This window comes from Garra rufa, chromosome 24 (assembly GCF_049309525.1).
Source record: "Garra rufa chromosome 24, GarRuf1.0, whole genome shotgun sequence".
Taxonomy (NCBI): domain Eukaryota; kingdom Metazoa; phylum Chordata; class Actinopteri; order Cypriniformes; family Cyprinidae; genus Garra; species Garra rufa.
This window is the reverse complement of record NC_133384.1, coordinates 39,501,636-39,521,223: the sequence shown is the minus strand read 5'-3', so window position 1 is coordinate 39,521,223 and position 19,588 is coordinate 39,501,636. Positions and strand designations below refer to the sequence as shown.

At 36.2% G+C, this 19,588-nt stretch overlaps 1 protein-coding gene across 1 annotated transcript in view; it reads left to right on the top strand.

Annotated features, from left to right (window-relative positions):
• Positions 1-19,588, top strand: part of LOC141300723 (rho GTPase-activating protein 18-like) — a 40,363-nt gene that overhangs the window by 16,650 nt on the left and 4,125 nt on the right. The window contains exons 2-10 of the mRNA XM_073831022.1: positions 7,090-7,265; positions 8,887-9,107; positions 12,487-12,559; positions 12,891-13,063; positions 13,474-13,639; positions 15,353-15,444; positions 17,228-17,305; positions 17,634-17,793; positions 17,872-17,954. Coding sequence (XP_073687123.1) covers positions 7,090-7,265; positions 8,887-9,107; positions 12,487-12,559; positions 12,891-13,063; positions 13,474-13,639; positions 15,353-15,444; positions 17,228-17,305; positions 17,634-17,793; positions 17,872-17,954 — 1,222 coding nt within the window. The remainder of the gene's footprint in view (positions 1-7,089; positions 7,266-8,886; positions 9,108-12,486; positions 12,560-12,890; positions 13,064-13,473; positions 13,640-15,352; positions 15,445-17,227; positions 17,306-17,633; positions 17,794-17,871; positions 17,955-19,588) is intronic.

The following is a 19,588-nucleotide window of genomic DNA, read 5'->3' as shown; positions in this document are numbered from 1 at the left end:
TTGCGCATTTTCAATTTTAATTATTTTAGTACATCAAATGGGGGACCATATAAGGCATAACATGATTTATTTTATTAATATTTAGAATTTTTAGCTTTATTTTAATTTTAGATTAACTTTTTGTAATCTTGTGTGTTTTTTAAAAAATGTTTCTAGTTTTTATGCATTTTTAATTTGAGTTGTTTTAGTACATCAAATAGGGGACCATATAGGGCATACATTGATTTCTTTTATTAAATTGCTTTAAAAAATCTACCTTTATTTTAATTTTAATTAAACTTTTTATAATTTTGTGTGTGTTTTTAAAATGTCTCTAGTTTTTGCGCATTTTCAATTTTTATTATTTTAGTACATCAAATAGAGGAACATAGGGCAGGACTTGATTTGTTTTATTAATATTTTAAATTTGTTTCAACTTTGTAATCTTATGTTTTTTTTTGCATTTTTTAATTTTATTCTAACTTTATTTAAATTTTGTTCAACCTTTTGTAATTTTGTGTTTTGTCTCTAGTTTTTGTGCATTTAAATTTCTTAGCTTTATTTTAATTTTAATGAAACTTTTTGTAATCTTGTGGGTTTTTTAATGTCTTTAGATTTTGCATTTTTAATTTTTAGTTTTAGTTTAGTACATCAAAATAAGTTTTTGGTTTTAGTCAACTATAATAACCCTGAAAATGTCTGTTGTGATTTCATGACGACTTTCAAACAAGTTGAAAAATCTAGAAATGTAAAGGCAAAAAGTAACTTTTAAACAAATGTCTCTGTGCCTGATAAAATCAAAAGCGTTCATTTGTGAGATGATTAAAGCCATTGAGTTGAGTTTTGCGCTGCGTCTCGGGTCATTTGTCAGGAGCTGAATTGAGTGAGATGTTTGTTTAAACTAAAGCAGCGGTGTTGGGAATGCTGTTGTGGTCATTACCCACATCTGGAAGCGCTTTCCCTAAATTACCCACGTTTCTGTGAGTCTCAAAGTCTGAATGAGCAGAGATGAGCTCTAGGAAGAGCTGTAAACCGAGAAGACAATGGACATTAATGACATGCGGAGAAGAAAGAGAGAGAGGGAAGTCGGGGCGAGCGATTGGTGGGCGGAGACACACACACACACACACAGTCAAAGGAAATCCTCACTGCTCTATCTGTGTCTCTTTCTCCGTCTGTGAGGGTCGTCTCGTTCTTCTCCTGATGTCTTTCTATCCGTTCTGGAGTTCTGCGGAGAGCTGAGAGGTACGTCTGCTGTGTTCATTCCCAACAGGACCTGATGGAGAACACCCACACGCTCCTCAAGCTCTCAGAGTCAGTTCTCTGGAGATCCTCTGTGCCTTTGTGACTCTGTGGATTTATGGAGTTTGTACAGGACCTGATTGACACCGTCAGCTGGATTAGTCTGGAGGTTGATAGTTTGGGTTTCTAAATCTGATTCTGATTCGTATCCAGTGTAACGCAGTGAGTTTGAAGATGCTTTTGTTCTGCTTTAGTGTCTAAATTTTGATTAAAATATCAGTTTGAGTGTTTGAAATGAACACGAATGTCTAGAAATAGAGCACAATCTGAGAGGTTTGTTATCCATCTGGTTTTGTTTCAGTGTGGATGGATGCGCTGGAAATGTCTGTCTTTGCATGTCCTTCAGAGATTGTTGTCATGTTGTGATTCGTTCGTGTGCTTTTTCTGGTTCAGAATGACAGAATGAGCAGGTTACCCATCAGGCTGTGCGGTTAACCGCTCTCTGTTTGAAAGAATATCCCGGGTTAAACTCAGGTTAAGTTCTGTCTTACTCTACTGATTGACTGCCATCGTATGCGGATCTAACATGTTGTTTTTATAGCGTTCACACCTGAGATTAGTTATTTTCTTATTCAACTTAAGTTGTATTTTATATTTTCAAACAAACAAAAGCAAAACAAGCAACCTTTTAAGGTCCTAATGGTAGAATTTTTTATGCTCATTGACTTTAAGTGTATTAAAAACAATAAATAAATGGAAAATTTGCAAATTTGTTTGCTGAAGAGTTAAAAGATATTTGAAGTAAAAAGTGCTAATTATTATATATATATATATATATATATATATATATATATATATATATATATATATATATATATGTTTATGTATATGTGTGTGTGTGTGTGTGTGTGTGTGTGTGTGTGTGTGTGACCCTGGAACACTGGTATATTTGTAGCAATAGCCAAATATACATTGTATTTTGGTAAGAATCATTGCTTTTTTTATGCCAAAAATCATTAGGATGTTCAGATCATGTTCCATGAAGATATTTTGTTAATTTCCTACAATAAATATATCAACACTTAATTTTTAATTAATAATATGCATTTCTAAGAACTTAATTTGAACAACTTTAAAGACCATTTTTCATACATTTTTCCCTTTTCTTCTTTTTCCTTTCCTTTTCCCCTTTTATTTTCTTATCCTATTCTTCTTTCCACTTTTTCTTTTTCCATTTTCCCTTCTTGTTTTTCTCTTTTCCATTCACCAGGGTTCGTACAGATACTGTAAAATGAAATTCCAGGACTTTTCAAGCACTACTATTTCAAATTCTAACACTAAAGAGAAAATTAATTTATAGATTTTTAGTTTTATGCCAAAAATCATTAGGATATTCTGTAAAGATCATGTTCCATGAAGATATTTTATAAATTTCCTACTGTAAAAATACCAAAACTTAATTTTTGATTAGTAATATGCATTGCTAAGAACTTTGGACAACTTTAAAGGGCATTTTCTCAATGTTTTGATTTTTTTGCACCCTCAGATTGCAGATTTTCAAATAGTTGTATCTCAGCCAAATATTGTCCTATCCTAACAAACCAAACATCAATGGAAAGCTAATTCTCAAGAATAATAAAAAACAACTATATGACTGGTTTTGTGGTCACATGTAATATATATATATATATATATATATATATAATATAATATACATAAAACTGAACATGAAATTGTTTGTGTTTTAATCAAGCATTTTATCAAGAAAATTCCTTTAATGTCAGGAACGGTTTTATTAATATGAGCAATATTTATAAATGTGACCCTGGACCACAAAACCCATCACAAGGGACAATTATTTGATTAAATCAGCTTTCCATTGATGTATGGTTTGTTAGGATAGGACAATATTTGGCTGAGATTTGACAACTATTTAAAAGACTGCAATCTGAGGGTGCAAAAAAAATCCAAATATTGAGAAAATCACCTTTAAAGTTGTCCAAATGAAGTTCTTAGCAATGCATATTACTAATCAAGTTAAGTTTTGATATATTTATGGTAGAGAATGTACAAAATATCTTCATGGAACATGATCTTAATATCCTAATGATTTTTGGCATAAAAGAACAATTGATAAATCTGACCCATACAATGTATTTTTGGCTATTGCTACAAATATCCAGTACCTGTGCTACTTAAGGGTCACAGATGTTTTCTACATTAAAGTGTCCTGTAGGTTTGTGTTCATATTGACTCATAAAAGAGAAACTCCAGTGAGACAAACACAAGTTTGTTTATTTGTGACCCTGTTCTGGTGCGATCCAGGCGCTGCTGGAATAAAGGAAGTAGTTTCACTAACATGATTGCGATCCACACTCTTCATCTGAACGCTGTCATGTTTTTCCAGCTGAAAATGCGTTTTCCATTGAAGGCTTGATGTGTGTAAACCGAGGCAGGACCGTTTGGAGGCAATTAGGGTTCTTCATGTAACACAATTCAGGCTCCATCATGCGCGGCGCTGATCGATAACTTCCTCTAAATGACGCAGGTCCACTTCCTGGCGCTGGGAGACCAAAACAGGCCCATCATCTTCATCTTCATCCCTATCACCATCATCATCAGCTCTTGTAGCTTATCAATATTTGATAGAAACCCAAAGAGATGAAGCTCAAATGAGCATCCCATCCATTTCAGATCTTGTTCAGTGCTGTTCTAAACTAGTTTGGATTGAAGGGTTTCTTTATGGAAGATGTTGAGATGATGGCTGCTGATTCTCACATGGTTCAGCTTTGAGTGTATTTTGTAAGAGTTTACAGATAAGGAAGTGTAGTGTGAATCCATTCAAATCCTGTTCCTTCGTATGAGATCGTGACTCATTTTAGTGGTCTGTTATAAAATCTTTCACATGAGGATGTCGTGTTGAGGTCACATGACCGGCTGAATAAAATGTGTTTGATCTCAGACACTTTTAGAAATAAATTAGTCATGGGTGACAAATCTGTGTGTGAAACGGGATGTTTGTACAGTGACGACAGAAACTAGGAACATTAAGCTCATTGTGAGACACCAGTATTGACATTTTCTGTTGTATTTTGTATTATTATAGCTTTTCTTTTTTCTTCATTCCATTTTCTTACCTTTTTTTCTTTTCTACTTTTCCTCTTTTTTGCTCCCTTCTTTTCCTTTCCTTTTCCCCTTTTATTTTCTTACCTTTTTCTTCTTTTCCGACTTTTCAAGCATTATACTTTTTAGATTTTCCAGGACTTCAATTAAAGATCCCACTTATCAAACACTGTCTTCTATTTCAAATTCTAACAATAAAGAGAAAATAGAGAGAGATATTGATAAATAATAATATATACTAATTAAAAGCACATGCGAAGTATTACTCCTAAAGTATACTACACTTTCACCATAGTAAAATCATGGGTAATTTTCTTAGGGGATTTGTATTTGTGTATACTTTATTTCTTTGTTTTGTTTTTATAACTGTACTGCCTGAATGGTTTATTATTTTCTACTGTTTAAGATAAAAAATTGAGAAAAAGGTTTTGCGAAATCGCTCTGAAATCCTGATCTGAAACGAATGATTTGTAAACCTGCACCGAAGTCCCGATCTGAATCAAATGATTCACGATCCGAAGTTCCGATCTAAAGCAAAAGAGCTTTGCATATCGCGAAACATTATTTGATTTAGAATCGGGACTTCATTTGATTCATGAGTCATTTGATTCTTATCATTCAATTTGCGAATTGATTCACGGATCTGGTTCGATCTAAATCAGATTCACAATATGCAAAGTTCCAATCTAAATCAAATGATTTGTGATACACGATTTGAAGTCCTGATCTGAAATTGAGATTTGGAGTGCTTTAAAACATGAATCATTTTGCGACGCAATGTTTTAACTGATTTAGAGTTTCTAAAAGCTCAGTTTCACCCATCACTATGTGCTTTTTACAATCGTTACAATTGATTTTTGAAATTTGTTAAAACGTATTTGCTAGTGAATCGCTTGAAATTAATAATCAAAGTTACGAGTTTGAATCAATAGAAGTGGTTCCAGCATAAATGACTCAATTGATTTGATTCATCTGTTCCTCTTTTCACATCTATAGCCATGTTTACATGACACTGTCAGTACTACTGACTTAGCTCAAATCTTTTCTGATATCAACTGAGATAAGCGAAAAGCTTGATGTTTTTTGAATTGCAGGAATTTTGCGTCACAAGATATGTGCTTATTAACCAACCTAAACACTAATAACAGATACATTGTCTTTTTTAAAAATTCAAGTACCTGCAAATATTGCTATTTTCAAGGGTTTTCCAGGCCTTACATTCAAAAAAGTCATATTCAAGTTAGGGCTGCTCGATTTAGGCAAAAATCATAATCACGATTATTTTGGTCAATATTGTAATTACGTTTTTTATTTTAACACGATTATGACTGGGTCCAAAACTTTATATTAGCGATTAATTTAAAGATAGCAATACAACAGAAAAAAGAGTGTTTAAAAAAAAATACTGAATACTTTTATGCAAGTCTACCAATACTACAGAAATTGAATTATTTGAACGTAAAATGAAACAGCATCTTCACTGTAAGAATTAAACATGCTTTGTTTTTTATGAAAACTACAAAAGTGCTTCATTCAAGAGCAGTGAGTGATTTTTCTCTTTGTATTTTTTACGTTTTATTAATGTGAAGCACAGAGACGGCAGACGGAATATTATTTGTTGCCGCTTTAAGAGCCACACGGATCCAATACACTGCAACAAATGCTTTTCTTACTTAGATTTTTTGTCTTGTTTCCAGCCAAAATATCAAAAAATTCTTGAATCAGGAAGGGTTTTCTAGACAAGTAAACAATATTGTCTTGTTTTTAGTAAAAACAAGTCAAAATTAAGTGAGTTTTTGCTTAGAACAAGCTAAATAATCTGCCAATGGGGTAAGAAAAATAATCTTATTTCAAACAGAAAACCAGATTATTTTTCTTACCCCATTGGCAGATTATTTTGCTTGTTTTAAGCAAAAACTCACTTAATTTTGACTTGTTTTTACTAAAAACAAGACACTAATTTTTACTTGTCTAGAAAATCCTTCCTGATACAAGAATTTTTTGATATTTTGGCTGGAAACAAGACAAAAAATCTAAGTAAGAAAAGCATTTGTTGCAGTGATACTGTTACACACGGATTTTCATTCTCAACCGTTTATGATCATTTAAGACATGAATAATCACCAAACGCCTCATTTTGAAATATTTTTGCGTGTATTTGACCATTTCGGCGCACCTTGAGCTAAAAGATAATTACACAGAACAGTGCAAGTTCTCTTTCTCGCTTTTACATCAAAGAAACATTAATAAATCAAGCATGTCCTGTTTTATGAAAGTCATGTTACATGATTTTGCTGATTTGCATCTGAAATGAGGCTTTTATTGAGGAGCGAAAGCGCACCACTGGAAAAGGGGGCGGAATGGGGCATCGTTTCATCTCCATTACTGTATTTTCATGATTGTTTGAAGCAGAAATTGAAACCGAATATTGATTAATTGCACAGCCCTAATTCAAGCACTTCAAGCACTTTAAGCACCTTGTATGTGTTTTAACGTCTTTTTCCCTTCTTATTTTCTTCTCTTCTTTTTCCTTTTCATCTTTTGTCTTTTCCCTCTTCTTTGTGCTTTCTTTTCTTAATATTTCATTATGAATATGAACGACTGATTCAGATTTTTCTCAGTTGAGCGCCTGACATTATTAATGGCCTTTCTTCAGTCTGTTCTTCAGTAAGGTGTGTGTTTATTGGGATAGATCTCAGATTCAGATGCACATGTATTTAGCTCAGTTTCTCTGTGTTTCTTCAGGAAAGCGCAGTATCAGCGGATAAGCAGCATGAGTTTGCCCACAGCTGTGTCTCCCTCCGCTCCGGAGCGCTGCGTGTCCCGGGACTCCATGGAGGACTACTGGAGTGAGATGAAGAACATCGAGGAGGAGCGTCAGGGAGGACATGAGGAGCTGATGGAGCGGGGCAGCATGGACGGTGCGTATCATTCGAATCATAGTTCATGTCTCTGGTGCGGACGGGCTCGAGTGTCTAATTGACCACATGCACGGACTGTTCTTTAGAACTTCCGCATAATGATAAGCAGCTCGTAAACTTCTGCTAAAGCTCATTTTATATGTGCTATATATAGGTGGACGCTCTTGACACTCCTCTACTGCCTCGTTCTTATCAGAAACTGAGAAAATAATAATTGCAACATCGTAAATAATGATAGCGGCATGAACAGTTAGTTTCATATTGTTTAACAACATATCATTTAAATCCCAGGAGACCTACAAAGTTGGACATTTAAATGCTGGCAGCTAAACACTATCATAACGTGTTTAGGTTAACGTTAGCTAGCTAGCGATACTGCGCTTTAATCATATTCTTGATAATCAGTAACTTGCCTATATAGTCATGAACACCATTTTTTAAATTTTGTAATATTTTAAAGCCTCTATTAATTTCCAACTCTACAGCTGTGCAATAAAATTCACTTCAATTTTCATTTATAAAGACGACATTCCTATAGAAAAAAAATGTCTTTTCACGGAAAGCAACGTCTTTTTAAGATGAAAATGAGATGAAATGACCCATATAACCAGAAGATGGCAGCAGAGGATCAATCATTGGCTGCAGCTGCTGTTTCAACTACATAGTCTTTTTCCAAGACGTCTTGCTTTTCGATTTATTATAAAATTACTAGTAGAATAAATTGTAGTACTTTTACCGCACTGAAGTATATAGTATTGCAAGTGCAGAAAGTCATTAAAATACATAAATAAATAAGCTCAGACACAAACAGCCTATAAGGGTGAATTATTGAAATACGTATAGTTCACTACAAATTAAATAAGTTAAATATGAATGGTATGAGAATTAAATAATACACTCAATATGAATTTGAAATATTTCATATAATTTAATAACTACGTCTTTTAAGCTTTTGAAGTGTAAAAGCTATTAAATAGCTTATATTTAACCAACACAAATTTGTTACTGCTGTAGTTTTGTGACTCTGAATTTAGTCTGAATCATTTAATGCACAGCTGTTTTTGTGACATCAGCTTGTCAGATGTTTGGTCCGGTTATTACTGTCAGTCATAGCACTGACTCACGCATATTAATCCAATTTACTTGCATATTTTTTTAAACTCGCATTTGTCATTGTTGAAACGGTATACATGGACGTTTGGTCCTCTTAGACAAACAAAACTTGTTGTCGATTGTAAATGGATTATGTAGAGAAAACGTGCAAAGTACACTACTATTATGCTGCCCTCCAAAGGCAAAGCACAGTAACTACACATTTGGTCAAAATTGACTTAAGGCTTAAAATGGACTATGTGACAACGGTTTTGTCTTGTGGCAAAGTCTCCTGGTTCAATTTTGTTCCCGTTTCAGAGAAACAAGGGTGTCAACATGTTTGACTAGCTGGCGTAAAAACTTTAAAGGCATTTTTCTCAGTTTCAGTGTTGGTGTAGTTACTGCACTTTGCCTTTGGAGGGCAGAATGGCACACTACAGTTGACCTGGAAATGACTGAGCTGGCTTGACAAAAAAACAAGGAAGTAATTAATGCATATGGTTAATTGGTGTGAATCTGATTGTTTCAGAGGCGGAGATTGAGGAGGCGTGGCTGCAGGAGGCGGGGCTCTCCAACCTGGTGACAGGAACACAGAGCGACGGCCCCGCGGAGGCTCTTCTCTCAACGCTCACGCGCTCGCAGGCCGCTATGGTGAAGAAACGGCTGGACAATTACACGCAGACGCTGCGCAAGAGGAACAGACAGCCCATGAGACACGTGCGAGACGTCTTCTCCATGCCGGACGCGACGGTGAGCACAAAACGGTGCAAATCAGATAATCGTACGGCAGGTGTGCAGGTGTGGTCTTGTTCTGAGTGTTGATTGCAGCTGCCGGTGTGTGAACGCATCTCAAAATAACCGTCTCACTGACTGAGACTGGAATGAACAGCGACACCAGACGTGTTTAAAATTAGCCTCCTGACAGCAGATGACACCACAAAAGCTTTATTTCATTCCTGCCGAGTTTGCACACATCCAGTTGACATGAATATGTGATTGAAAAACGATGATGGTGTCGTAGAGAAAGTTGGGATGAGTAGCGACAGATCTTTTATTCAATGTTATGAAGTACATTTAAAGGATTAGTTCACTTCCAGAACAAAAATGTACAGATAATTTACCTCCTTGGCATCCAAGATGTTCATGTCTTTCTTTTTTCAGTTGTAAAGAAATTGTTTTTTGAGGAAAGCATTTGAATGGATTTCTATGGTGCCCGCAAGTTTGAACTTCCAAAATGCAGTTTAGATGCAGCTTTAAATGATTCTAGCTGAGGAATAAAGGTCTTATCTTGCAAAACGATCAGTTATTTTCTAAAAAATGTACAATTTATACACTTTTTAACCACAAATGCTCATCTTGTCTAGCTCTCACTGCAAAAAATGCTTTTCTTACAAAATATCTAAAAATTCTTAAATCAAGGAGGATATTCTAGATGAGTAAAAAAATGATTTCCTTGTTTTCAGAAAATATAAGTTAAAATTTAAGTGGTTTTTTTCTTAGAACAAAATTATGTTTCTTACCCCACTGGCAGATAATTTTGCTTGTTTCAAGCAAAAACGCACCTAATTTTGACTTAAAAAAGGAAATAATTTTTACTCATCTAGAAAATCCTTCTTGATTTAAGAACTTTTAGATATTTTGGCTGGAAACAAGACAAAAAAAAAAAAAAAAAAGTAAGAAAAGCATTTTTTACAGTGCTGTGATGCGCATCCATACACTGTGTATTCCGGTTCAAGACAGTTAGGGTATGTCGAAAAAGTCCTATCTCATTTTCTCCTCCAACTTCAAAATCGTCCTACATCGCTGTTTTACCTTTTTTTTTGGTAAAGGACGTTCGACCTTCTTTGCACGTTCACTTTGTAAACACTGGGTCGGTACTTCTGCAGCGATGTAGGACGATTTTGAAGTTGGAGCATTAAATGAGATGGGAGTTTTTCGGCATACCCTAACTGTCTTGAACAGGAATACACGGAGTTCACGCAAAGCTAAACAATATGAGCATTTGAGGTTAAAAAGTATATAAATTGTCCCTTTTTTTTTTTTTTTTAAATAACCGATGGTTTCACTAGATAAGACCTTTCCTCCTCAGCTGGGATCGTTTAGAGTCCTTTGAAGCTTCATTTAAACTGCATTTTGGAAGTTCAAACTCGGGGCACCATAGAAGTCCACTGAAATGTTTTCCACAAAAGACTTAATTTCTTTAGGAGTAAAGAAAGAAAGACATGAACATCTTGGATGACAAGAGTAAATTAATAAATTACCTGTAAAATTTTGTTCTGGAAGTGAACTAATCCTTTAAGCTACTGAAAAGACAGATAGGTAGGGCAAAGCTTGGTTCTGTGCAATGGTTGTTGATTGGATGTTGAGATGTGGGTGTGGCTTTTGAAGGTGTATGCAAATGAGCATGAGCTTGCAGGGGTGGAGTTTAAGAGGACTAAATGATTGGCATACGTCACCAGAGAGAATGACGCACCACAAACTATTTAAACATCAACTTTAAAATCGGCATGAAATGAAAATTCACTCTATTTTTATAAATGCATGTGATTAATTTGTGCATGTTTCCTTTTTTAAAATGTTTTGAGCTTGTAATGTTTAGTCAAAAACACTGGAAGGTCCAGTTAATGACATTTTGATTAAAAGTTATAAGCTCAAAACATTTAAAAATGAAACATGCATGAATTAATTGCATGCATTTTCATTTCTATTTCATCTGATGTGCAAATAGTGTTTTTGAAGCTCAGATATTAAATTAGGGCACTAGCAATTACAAGGTTGTTTGTTTGATTCCCAGTGAATGCATGAACTGATAACACGCATGTCTTGAATGCAATGTAAATCAGATGCATAAATGTAACCAATGACACAAGTTAGAAGCGGGAATATCTGTTTGACTGACCAGTGTGTTCAGTTTTTGGTGTGTTAGAGTGTGGATGGACAGCAGCAAGGCGTTTGGAGTCTGAATCAGCCGTGAGTCACACTCAGCTGCTCCGACAGCTGAAATATCTGATACTCTGATTGGATATGAAGGACAGATTCATTGGACAAAAATAGTCCAACAAATGCCCAGTGTTCAGCAGGACTTTGTCTAAACAGACATGAATATACATGCATTAACACATGCTGAAATGATTTACATCTGACATGTGGGACGCAATGACCTTGATTTGTCTATCTGAGTGATTTTAAACCGATTATTGATTTATTATTAGTTGAGATGACCACAATAATTATGCAGTTTAAATTTCAATCACATTTTGCCTTTTAAAAATAAGTAAATGTAAGCATTTATAAAGTATATAAAGACATGTCATATGAAATTAAAAGACTGTTATATTAGATTATTGTACTTTTATATAAATATACTATGTTAATTATTAAACAGTTTCACAGCATTTATGTATATATTTAAGTAAATAATGAGCTATTTTATTATAATTTTTATTATATGTGACCTTGGACCACAAAACCAGTCTTAAGTTGCTGGGGTATATTTGTAGCAATAGCCAAAAATACATTGTATGGGTCAAAATTTTTGATTTTTCTTTTATGCCAAAAAATCATTAGGAAATTAAGTAAAGATCATGTTCCATGAAGATTTTTTGTAAAATTCCTACTGTAAATATATCAAAATGTAATTTTTGATTAGTAAAATGCATTGTTAAGAACTTAATTTGGACAACTTTAAAGGTGATTTTCTCAGTCTTTAGATTTTTTTGCATCCTCAGATTTCTGATTTTCAAATAGACGTATCTTGGCCAAATATTGTCCTATCCTAACAAACCATACATCAATAGAAAGCTTATTTAGTGAGCTTTCATATGATGTATACATCTCAGTTTTGTCAAATTTAACCTTATGACTGGTTTTGTGGTGCAGGGTCACATATATGATTTATTGTGTATATAATAAAACACATTAGGTTTGCACTGTAAGAGCCGAACAAAACAGAATGAAATAGTTATTTGTAATGCAATTAATTGCACTGCCATTTGTGGTGCAGTGGTCCATTTTAGTCTCAGATTCCTCAGAAATGTTGTGTTTGTGGTCTATAAACCCACACAGACGGAGGAGGAATGTGTTTACCTTATGAATCCATGTGTGATGATGTGATTTTGCTCTCTTACAGTCTGAACTGACGCCTCCCATTTCTCCAAACGGACAGATCGCTCCCAAACTGCCGCAGTGGAATCCACCTAAAGGTTGGACAACATTTGACCCTTTTTAGATGATATATTTATCCATATATCCATTTAGCAGATGCACCAAAGAGGAACATCATAAGCATTTTATCATAAGAGACACAATGTTTACTGTACATGATGGCAAATATAAGCTAAACTAGTACACAAGAAATAGAAATGCAGAAAAGTGAAGAACAAAATTGTTTATTGGTTAAATAGGAGTTATTGTATGAAGTGCCTGTGTTTATGTTTTTGGTTTGGTTGAGAGCTCATGGAAATATCATTGTGATATGTAAGGTCTTAGTCCTAAGCTTAGTTAATATTTAGTTTGGTTTATATGCATGTTCAGTCCCTCCGTCGTGTCCAGCCTTCACTTCAGCGGACACTAACGGCTCCAGCAGCGTTTCGGAAACCATCGTTATATCGTTTGACGTGGCGTATTCAGAATCGGCTCGAGCTCATCGGAAAGGCCGTGAATGCCAAGACTGCAGGAGGATCCGTAAAGACGACAGGGATTTACCGGTTAGTTTGACCTGTCATGTCTGCCATTTGAGTTTTCAATGTGTATTTTTTACTCCATCAAATTTAAAGACTCCATGCAATCATTTGCCAATTAAGAAATTGAAATCTGTTATAAAAATCACTTGTAATGCATTCTTGCTGAACAGAAATATTAATTTCTGTCAGGAGAAAATCTTGTGAGCAGTAGTGAATATCTGGTCCAAATCAAACAAACAAAACCCTGTCCTCCTTGTCAACGCAGGAAAGAAAATTGGCCAGCCATCTCATGGGGTCTCCATAATGCAGCTTTTACTGGCAGTGTTTGTTCTGTTGCTTAAAACAAAAAGCACCATTTACTGAAAGCATCTTCACTGGATGGTGAGCTCAGATCAGATGCTGCTGTCTAATGCGGTTTGTGGTCTGTTCCTCAGAGTTTTCAGATAGTGAAGCCTAGACAGGGAGTGACACGAGTCAATGATCTATCGTCTGAGGACATCAAGAAGATCGGCTACATCTCCCTGATCGAACTGACCACCTTCTACGACATCCTGGGCATCGAGATGAAGAGGAACCGCGTGGTGCGCAGTAAAACACGAGGTGCGTGTCAGTCATGTTGAGCGTAATACTGGCTTTAAACACTGTTGTTTTATTCCCACAGACAGCAGTATGTGATTACTATTATAAAAGTCCATAAAACATGGTGTCACCATAGTAAATGTGCACAAAACATGGTGTCATGTCACCATAGCAAATGTGCACAAAACATGGTGTTACCATAGTAAATGTGCACAAAACATGGTGTCACCATAGCAAAGGTGCATAAAACATGGTGTCACCATAGTAAACGTGCATAAAACATGGTGTTACCATAGTAAATGTGCACAAAACATGGTGTCACCATAGCAAAGGTGCATAAAACATGGTGTCACCATAGCAAATGTGCACAAAACATGGTGTCACCATAGCAAAGGTGCATAAAACATGGTGTCACCATAGTAAACGTGCATAAAACATGGTGTTACCATAGTAAATGTGCACAAAACATGGTGTCACCATAGCAAAGGTGCATAAAACATGGTGTCACCATAGTAAACGTGCATAAAACATGGTGTTACCATAGTAAATGTGCACAAAACATGGTGTCACCATAGCAAAGGTGCATAAAACATGGTGTCACCATAGTAAACGTGCATAAAACATGGTGTTACCATAGTAAATGTGCACAAAACATGGTGTCACCATAGCAAAGGTGCATAAAACATGGTGTCACCATAGCAAATGTGCACAAAACATGGTGTTACCATAGTAAACGTGCATAAAACATGGTGTTACCATAGTAAATGTGCACAAAACATGGTGTTACCATAGCAAATGTGCACAAAACATGGTGTTACCATAGTAAACGTGCATAAAACATGGTGTCACCATAGCAAAGGTGCATAAAACATGGTGTCACCATAGCAAAGGTGCATAAAACATGGTGTCACCATAGCAAAGGTGCATAAAACATGGTGTCACCATAGCAAATGTGCACAAAACATGGTGTTACCATAGTAAACGTGCATAAAACATGGTGTTACCATAGTAAATGTGCACAAAACATGGTGTTACCATAGAAAGGTGCATAAAACATGGTGTTACCACTGTAAATGTGTATACAACAGTGTTACCATAGTAAATATGCACAAAACATGGTGTCACCATAGTAAAGGTGCATAAAACATGGTGTTACCATAGCAAATGTGCACAAAACATGGTGTTACCATAGTAAATATGCACAAAACATGGTATTATCATTGTAAATGTGTATACAACACAGTGTTACCATAGTAAATATGCACAAAACATGGTGTTACCATAGTAAATGTGCACAAAACATGGTGTTATCATAGCAAAGGGGCATAAAACATTGTGTTACCATTGTAAATGTGTATACAACACAGTGTTACCATAGTAAATATGCACAAAACATGGTGTTACCATAGTAAATGTGCACAAAACATGGTGTTATCATAGCAAAGGGGCATAAAACATTGTGTTACCATTGTAAATGTGTATACAACACAGTGTTACCATAGTAAATATGCACAAAACATGGTGTTACTGTAGAAAAAATGTGCATTAAACAAGGTGTTACCATAGCAAATGTGCACAAAGCATGGTGTAACCATTGTTAAAAAGTCCATTAAAACATGATGTTACCATAGTAAAAGTCCATAAAACATGGTGTTACCATTGTAAATGTCAGTCATATTGACAATCAGAAACCATGCAAAACTGGCTGTAAATATTGCCGTTTTATTCCCACAGACAGCGGCATTTTCGGCGTTCCTCTCACTACGTTGCTGGAAAACGACCAGAAGAAATACCCCGGTTCTAGAGTCCCTCTGGTTTTCAAGAAGGTACGTTCATCTTTCCTTCTTTGGTTGTTAGAAACGAAGCTGGAATGTTGTGATCGAGATTGCGAGCGCTGGCTTTTTTGGAAAGTTCCCAGTCAGCACTTCTGAGGGCTCAGATACTCGTCCCTCCCGCATCCTTGGACGGAGCCGAGGCGCGCTATCTCACATTATCCTGACCCGACGGCCCACGCTCGTCTCCGTTACGGAGGATTTCCAAAAAAACAAAGGCGGTGACCAGAAGTGCTCTGGTTTGTTTTACGTGCCAGTGTTGACCTCGATGGCTGTTTTTAAGAGGAACGATGGAGGCCGTTTATTGTTTCGCTGGAGGGATTTACTTAGGAAACACTTAGAAACACAGAGGCGGAGGATTAAAATAGATGGTTTAATAAAACTTCAGCAGTGAATCCGCTCACCCTGAAATTCTTCTAGCATTGCAACACTGTCAGTATTTGTGTTGGGTAACTCAAGCTGACGGGAAGATACCGAGACCCCCGGCTGGTAGAAATCCCCCACACAGCTGTGTGTGTGACAGCTGATGAGTCCTGAGCTCTTATCAATCACTGATAAAGACTCTGTGTGTGTCTGAATGAGCTGGAATCTCAATCATCCCTGTCAGAAAACAACAGCACACAGACAGCGTTCTGCTGCTGTTTACATTCTACTCAAACCTACTTCAAAGCAATACTGTTCAAAAACATAGGTTTACCATAGTACATGTCCAGAAGACATAGTGTTACTGAAGTAAAAGTCCAAAAAACATGTTACTGTAGTACATTTCTGGAAAACATGGTGCTATCATAGTAAATTTCCAGAGAAAATTATGTTGACATTGTGAGTATCCAAAAACCAAGGTGTTACCATAGTAAATGTCTAGAAAACACGGTGTTACCATGGTAAATGTCCCAAAAACGTGGTGTTGGAGTACTAATTAAAAAAAAAATTGGTGTTATCATGGTAAATTTCCAGAAAACATGGCCTTACCATAGTAAATGTCTAGAAAACATGGTGTTGGAGTACTACATTTCCGGAAAACATGGCCCTACCATAGTAAATGTCTGGAAACCATAGTATTACCATAGTAAATGTCCTAAAAACACAGTTACCACAGTAAATGTCCCAAAAAATAGTGTTAGAGTACTACATTTTCAAAAAATATGGTGCTGCCGTAGTCAATTTCCAGAAAACATGGTCTTACCATAGTAAATGTCTGGAAACCATGTTGCAGCCACAGTAAATGTCCAGACAACATTGTGTTACCACGGTAAATGTCCCCAAAAAATGTTGTTGGAGTACTACATTTCCAGAAAACATGATACTGCCACAGTAAATTTCCAGAAAACATAGTCTTCTTTTAGTAAATGTCTGGAAGCCATGGTGTTACCATGGTAAATGTGCACAGAACATGGTGTTACCATAGTAAATTTCCAGACAATATGGTGTTACCACAGTAAATGTCCCCAAAAATGGTGTTGGAGTACTACATTTCCAGAAAACATGATACTGCCACAGTAAATTTCCAGAAAACATAGTCTTATTTTAGTAAATGTCTGGAAACCATGGTGTTACCATGGTAAATGTGCACAGAACATGGTGTTACCATAGTAAATTTCCAGACAACATTATGTTCATATCCAGAAACTATATATTTACTGTAGTAAATGAGAACATGCTGTCACCATATAAAATATGGTGTAAAACCATAGTAAATGTCCAGAAAGCCCTGTAATACTCAGCATGTATGTTTGTGTATCTCATGTGTTGATGATGTTTGTGTTTCTTCTTTCAGTTGTTGTTTAAACTGGAGCAGACGGGTTTGCAGACAGAAGGAATTCTCAGGGTTCCAGGATCAGCGTCCAGAGTGAAGGTAAATAAGCCATCATCGCTCCAGATCTACAGCGTCAATAACACAACACACATCAGCTTCATTCAATTTGTATTGTTAGCCTATTTTGACTCATGTGGCTCAGTGACACACAAGTAAAGCATCTGACCTGGATTTCTCCCACTGATTCAACAGTCAGCGTTATTCATCCATAAGGGAAGAACAGCAGCTCAGGATGAGAGAAATGAAGTTAAAGTCAAATCACGAAGAGTTAATAATACTTCATTATTATTGAGGGCAAGCTGTTGCGTTTGTTGTTCCATCCATGGGTGTTTATTGATGGACATGTGTTTGTGTTGGTCCTCCTCAGCATCTGCGCCAGGAGCTGGAGTTGAAGTTCTACGAGGATCGTTTCGACTGGGATCAGGTGCGTCAGAACGACGCGGCGGGTTTGTTGAAGATGTTCATCCGTGAGCTGCCGTATCCTCTGCTGACCCAACAGCACCTGCCGGCGTTCACAGCCGCTCAGAGTGAGTCTGAACATCCACATCCGCATCTCATCGATGAATGCGCAGTTTTCACGTCTCTCATCTCTGTCCGTCTGTCAGGTATCTCATCACCCAAACATCAGATTCAGGCTCTTCATCTTCTCATTATGCTGCTTCCCGAAGCCAACAGAGACACATTGAAGGTCTGTTCATCTCTTCACACTCACAAACGCTTTCTGCTGTGCAAAACTCAATAATACTTTAAAGGATTACTCCACTTCTAATTGGTTATTATCCAAGATGTTCATGTCTTTCTTTTTTTAGTCGCAAAGAAATTAAGTTTTTTGAGGAAAACATTCCAGCATTTTTCTCCATATAGTGGACTTCAATGGTGCTCAGTGGTTAAAAATGCAGTTTAAATGCAGCTTCAAACGGCTCTAAATGATCCCAGTCGAGAAACAAGGGTCTTATCTAGCAAAACGATTGGTTATTTTCTCAAAAAATTGACAATTTATATACTTTTTAAAACAAAATGCACAACTTGTCTTGCTCTGTGTATTCCGGTTCAAGACAGTTAGGGCATGTCGAAAACTTCCATCTCATTTTCTCCTCCAACTTCTAAATCGTTGCTGCAAAAGTACCGCCCCAGAGTTTACAAAGTGAATGTGCAAAAAGATCAAACGCCGTTTTCAAAAATGGGAAAAAAGCATTGTTGGATGCTAAGCTTTTTTAAGAAACTGACCAATTGTTTCACTAGATATGACTCTTATTTTTTGACTGGGATCGTTTAGAGCCCCTTAAAGTTGCATTAGTACCTTGCAAAAGTATTACTATATAAATATAGTAATTTTTTTCACGTTGCACCGTTATGTTAAACTGCTTTAAATGACTTTTTTTTTCCACATCCATCTACACTCCCTACTCCATAATGGCAAAGCACAAAACAGGTTTGGAACAACTTTGCAAATTTATTAGAAATAAAAAACTGAAAAGATCCCGTTGCATAAGTATTCATCCCCTTTTCTGGGACACTGTAAATGTATCTGAGGAGCATTCATATTGCTTCTAGATGTTCCTACACTTGGAGTGGAGTTAAACTGTGGCAAATTCATTTGAATGAGTCTGATTTAGAAACACACACACCTCTCAGAAAAGGTCTAACAGCTGAAAATGCAGATCAGAGCAAAAACCAAGATAACTGCCTGTAGAGCTCAGTGACAGACTTGCGTTAAGGCCATGATCTAGAGAAGAGTTCAGAAACAAATCTGCTGCATTGAAGGTTGACAGAAGCATTCTCCATAATGGAAGACGACTGGAACAACTAGGACTCTAGAAAATGTCCAAGCTGACAGAGATGGAGAGGTGAAAAGGTGAGGCAAAGAATGGCAGATAATTGCCAAATGCAGATGTGCAAAGATGCTCACATCAGACCCAAAAACACTTGAGGCTGGAAAGCTGCTTCAACTATGGACTGAGTTAAGGGGATGAATACTTATGCAATCTACTTATCTCAGTGTTTGATTTTTAATACATTTGTCAAATTTGCAAATCTGGTTTTTGCTTTGTCATTATTATGGTGTATGGAGTGTAAATTGATGTGGGGAAAAACTCATTTAAAGCAGTTTAACATACTGCTGCAACAAAACGTGACAAAAATGAAGGGGTGTGAATACTTTTGCAAGGCGCTGTAATCTAAAGTTTTTAAAATCTTAAAATGCAGGTGCTTCTTGGTTTGTTATGGTTAGCATATAGTGTTTGTAAGGAATGTTTCTATTTAGACAGTTGGGTAAACTTGTGTGTGGGTGAAGTATTCAAATGAACCTACTCTCAGGTGAAG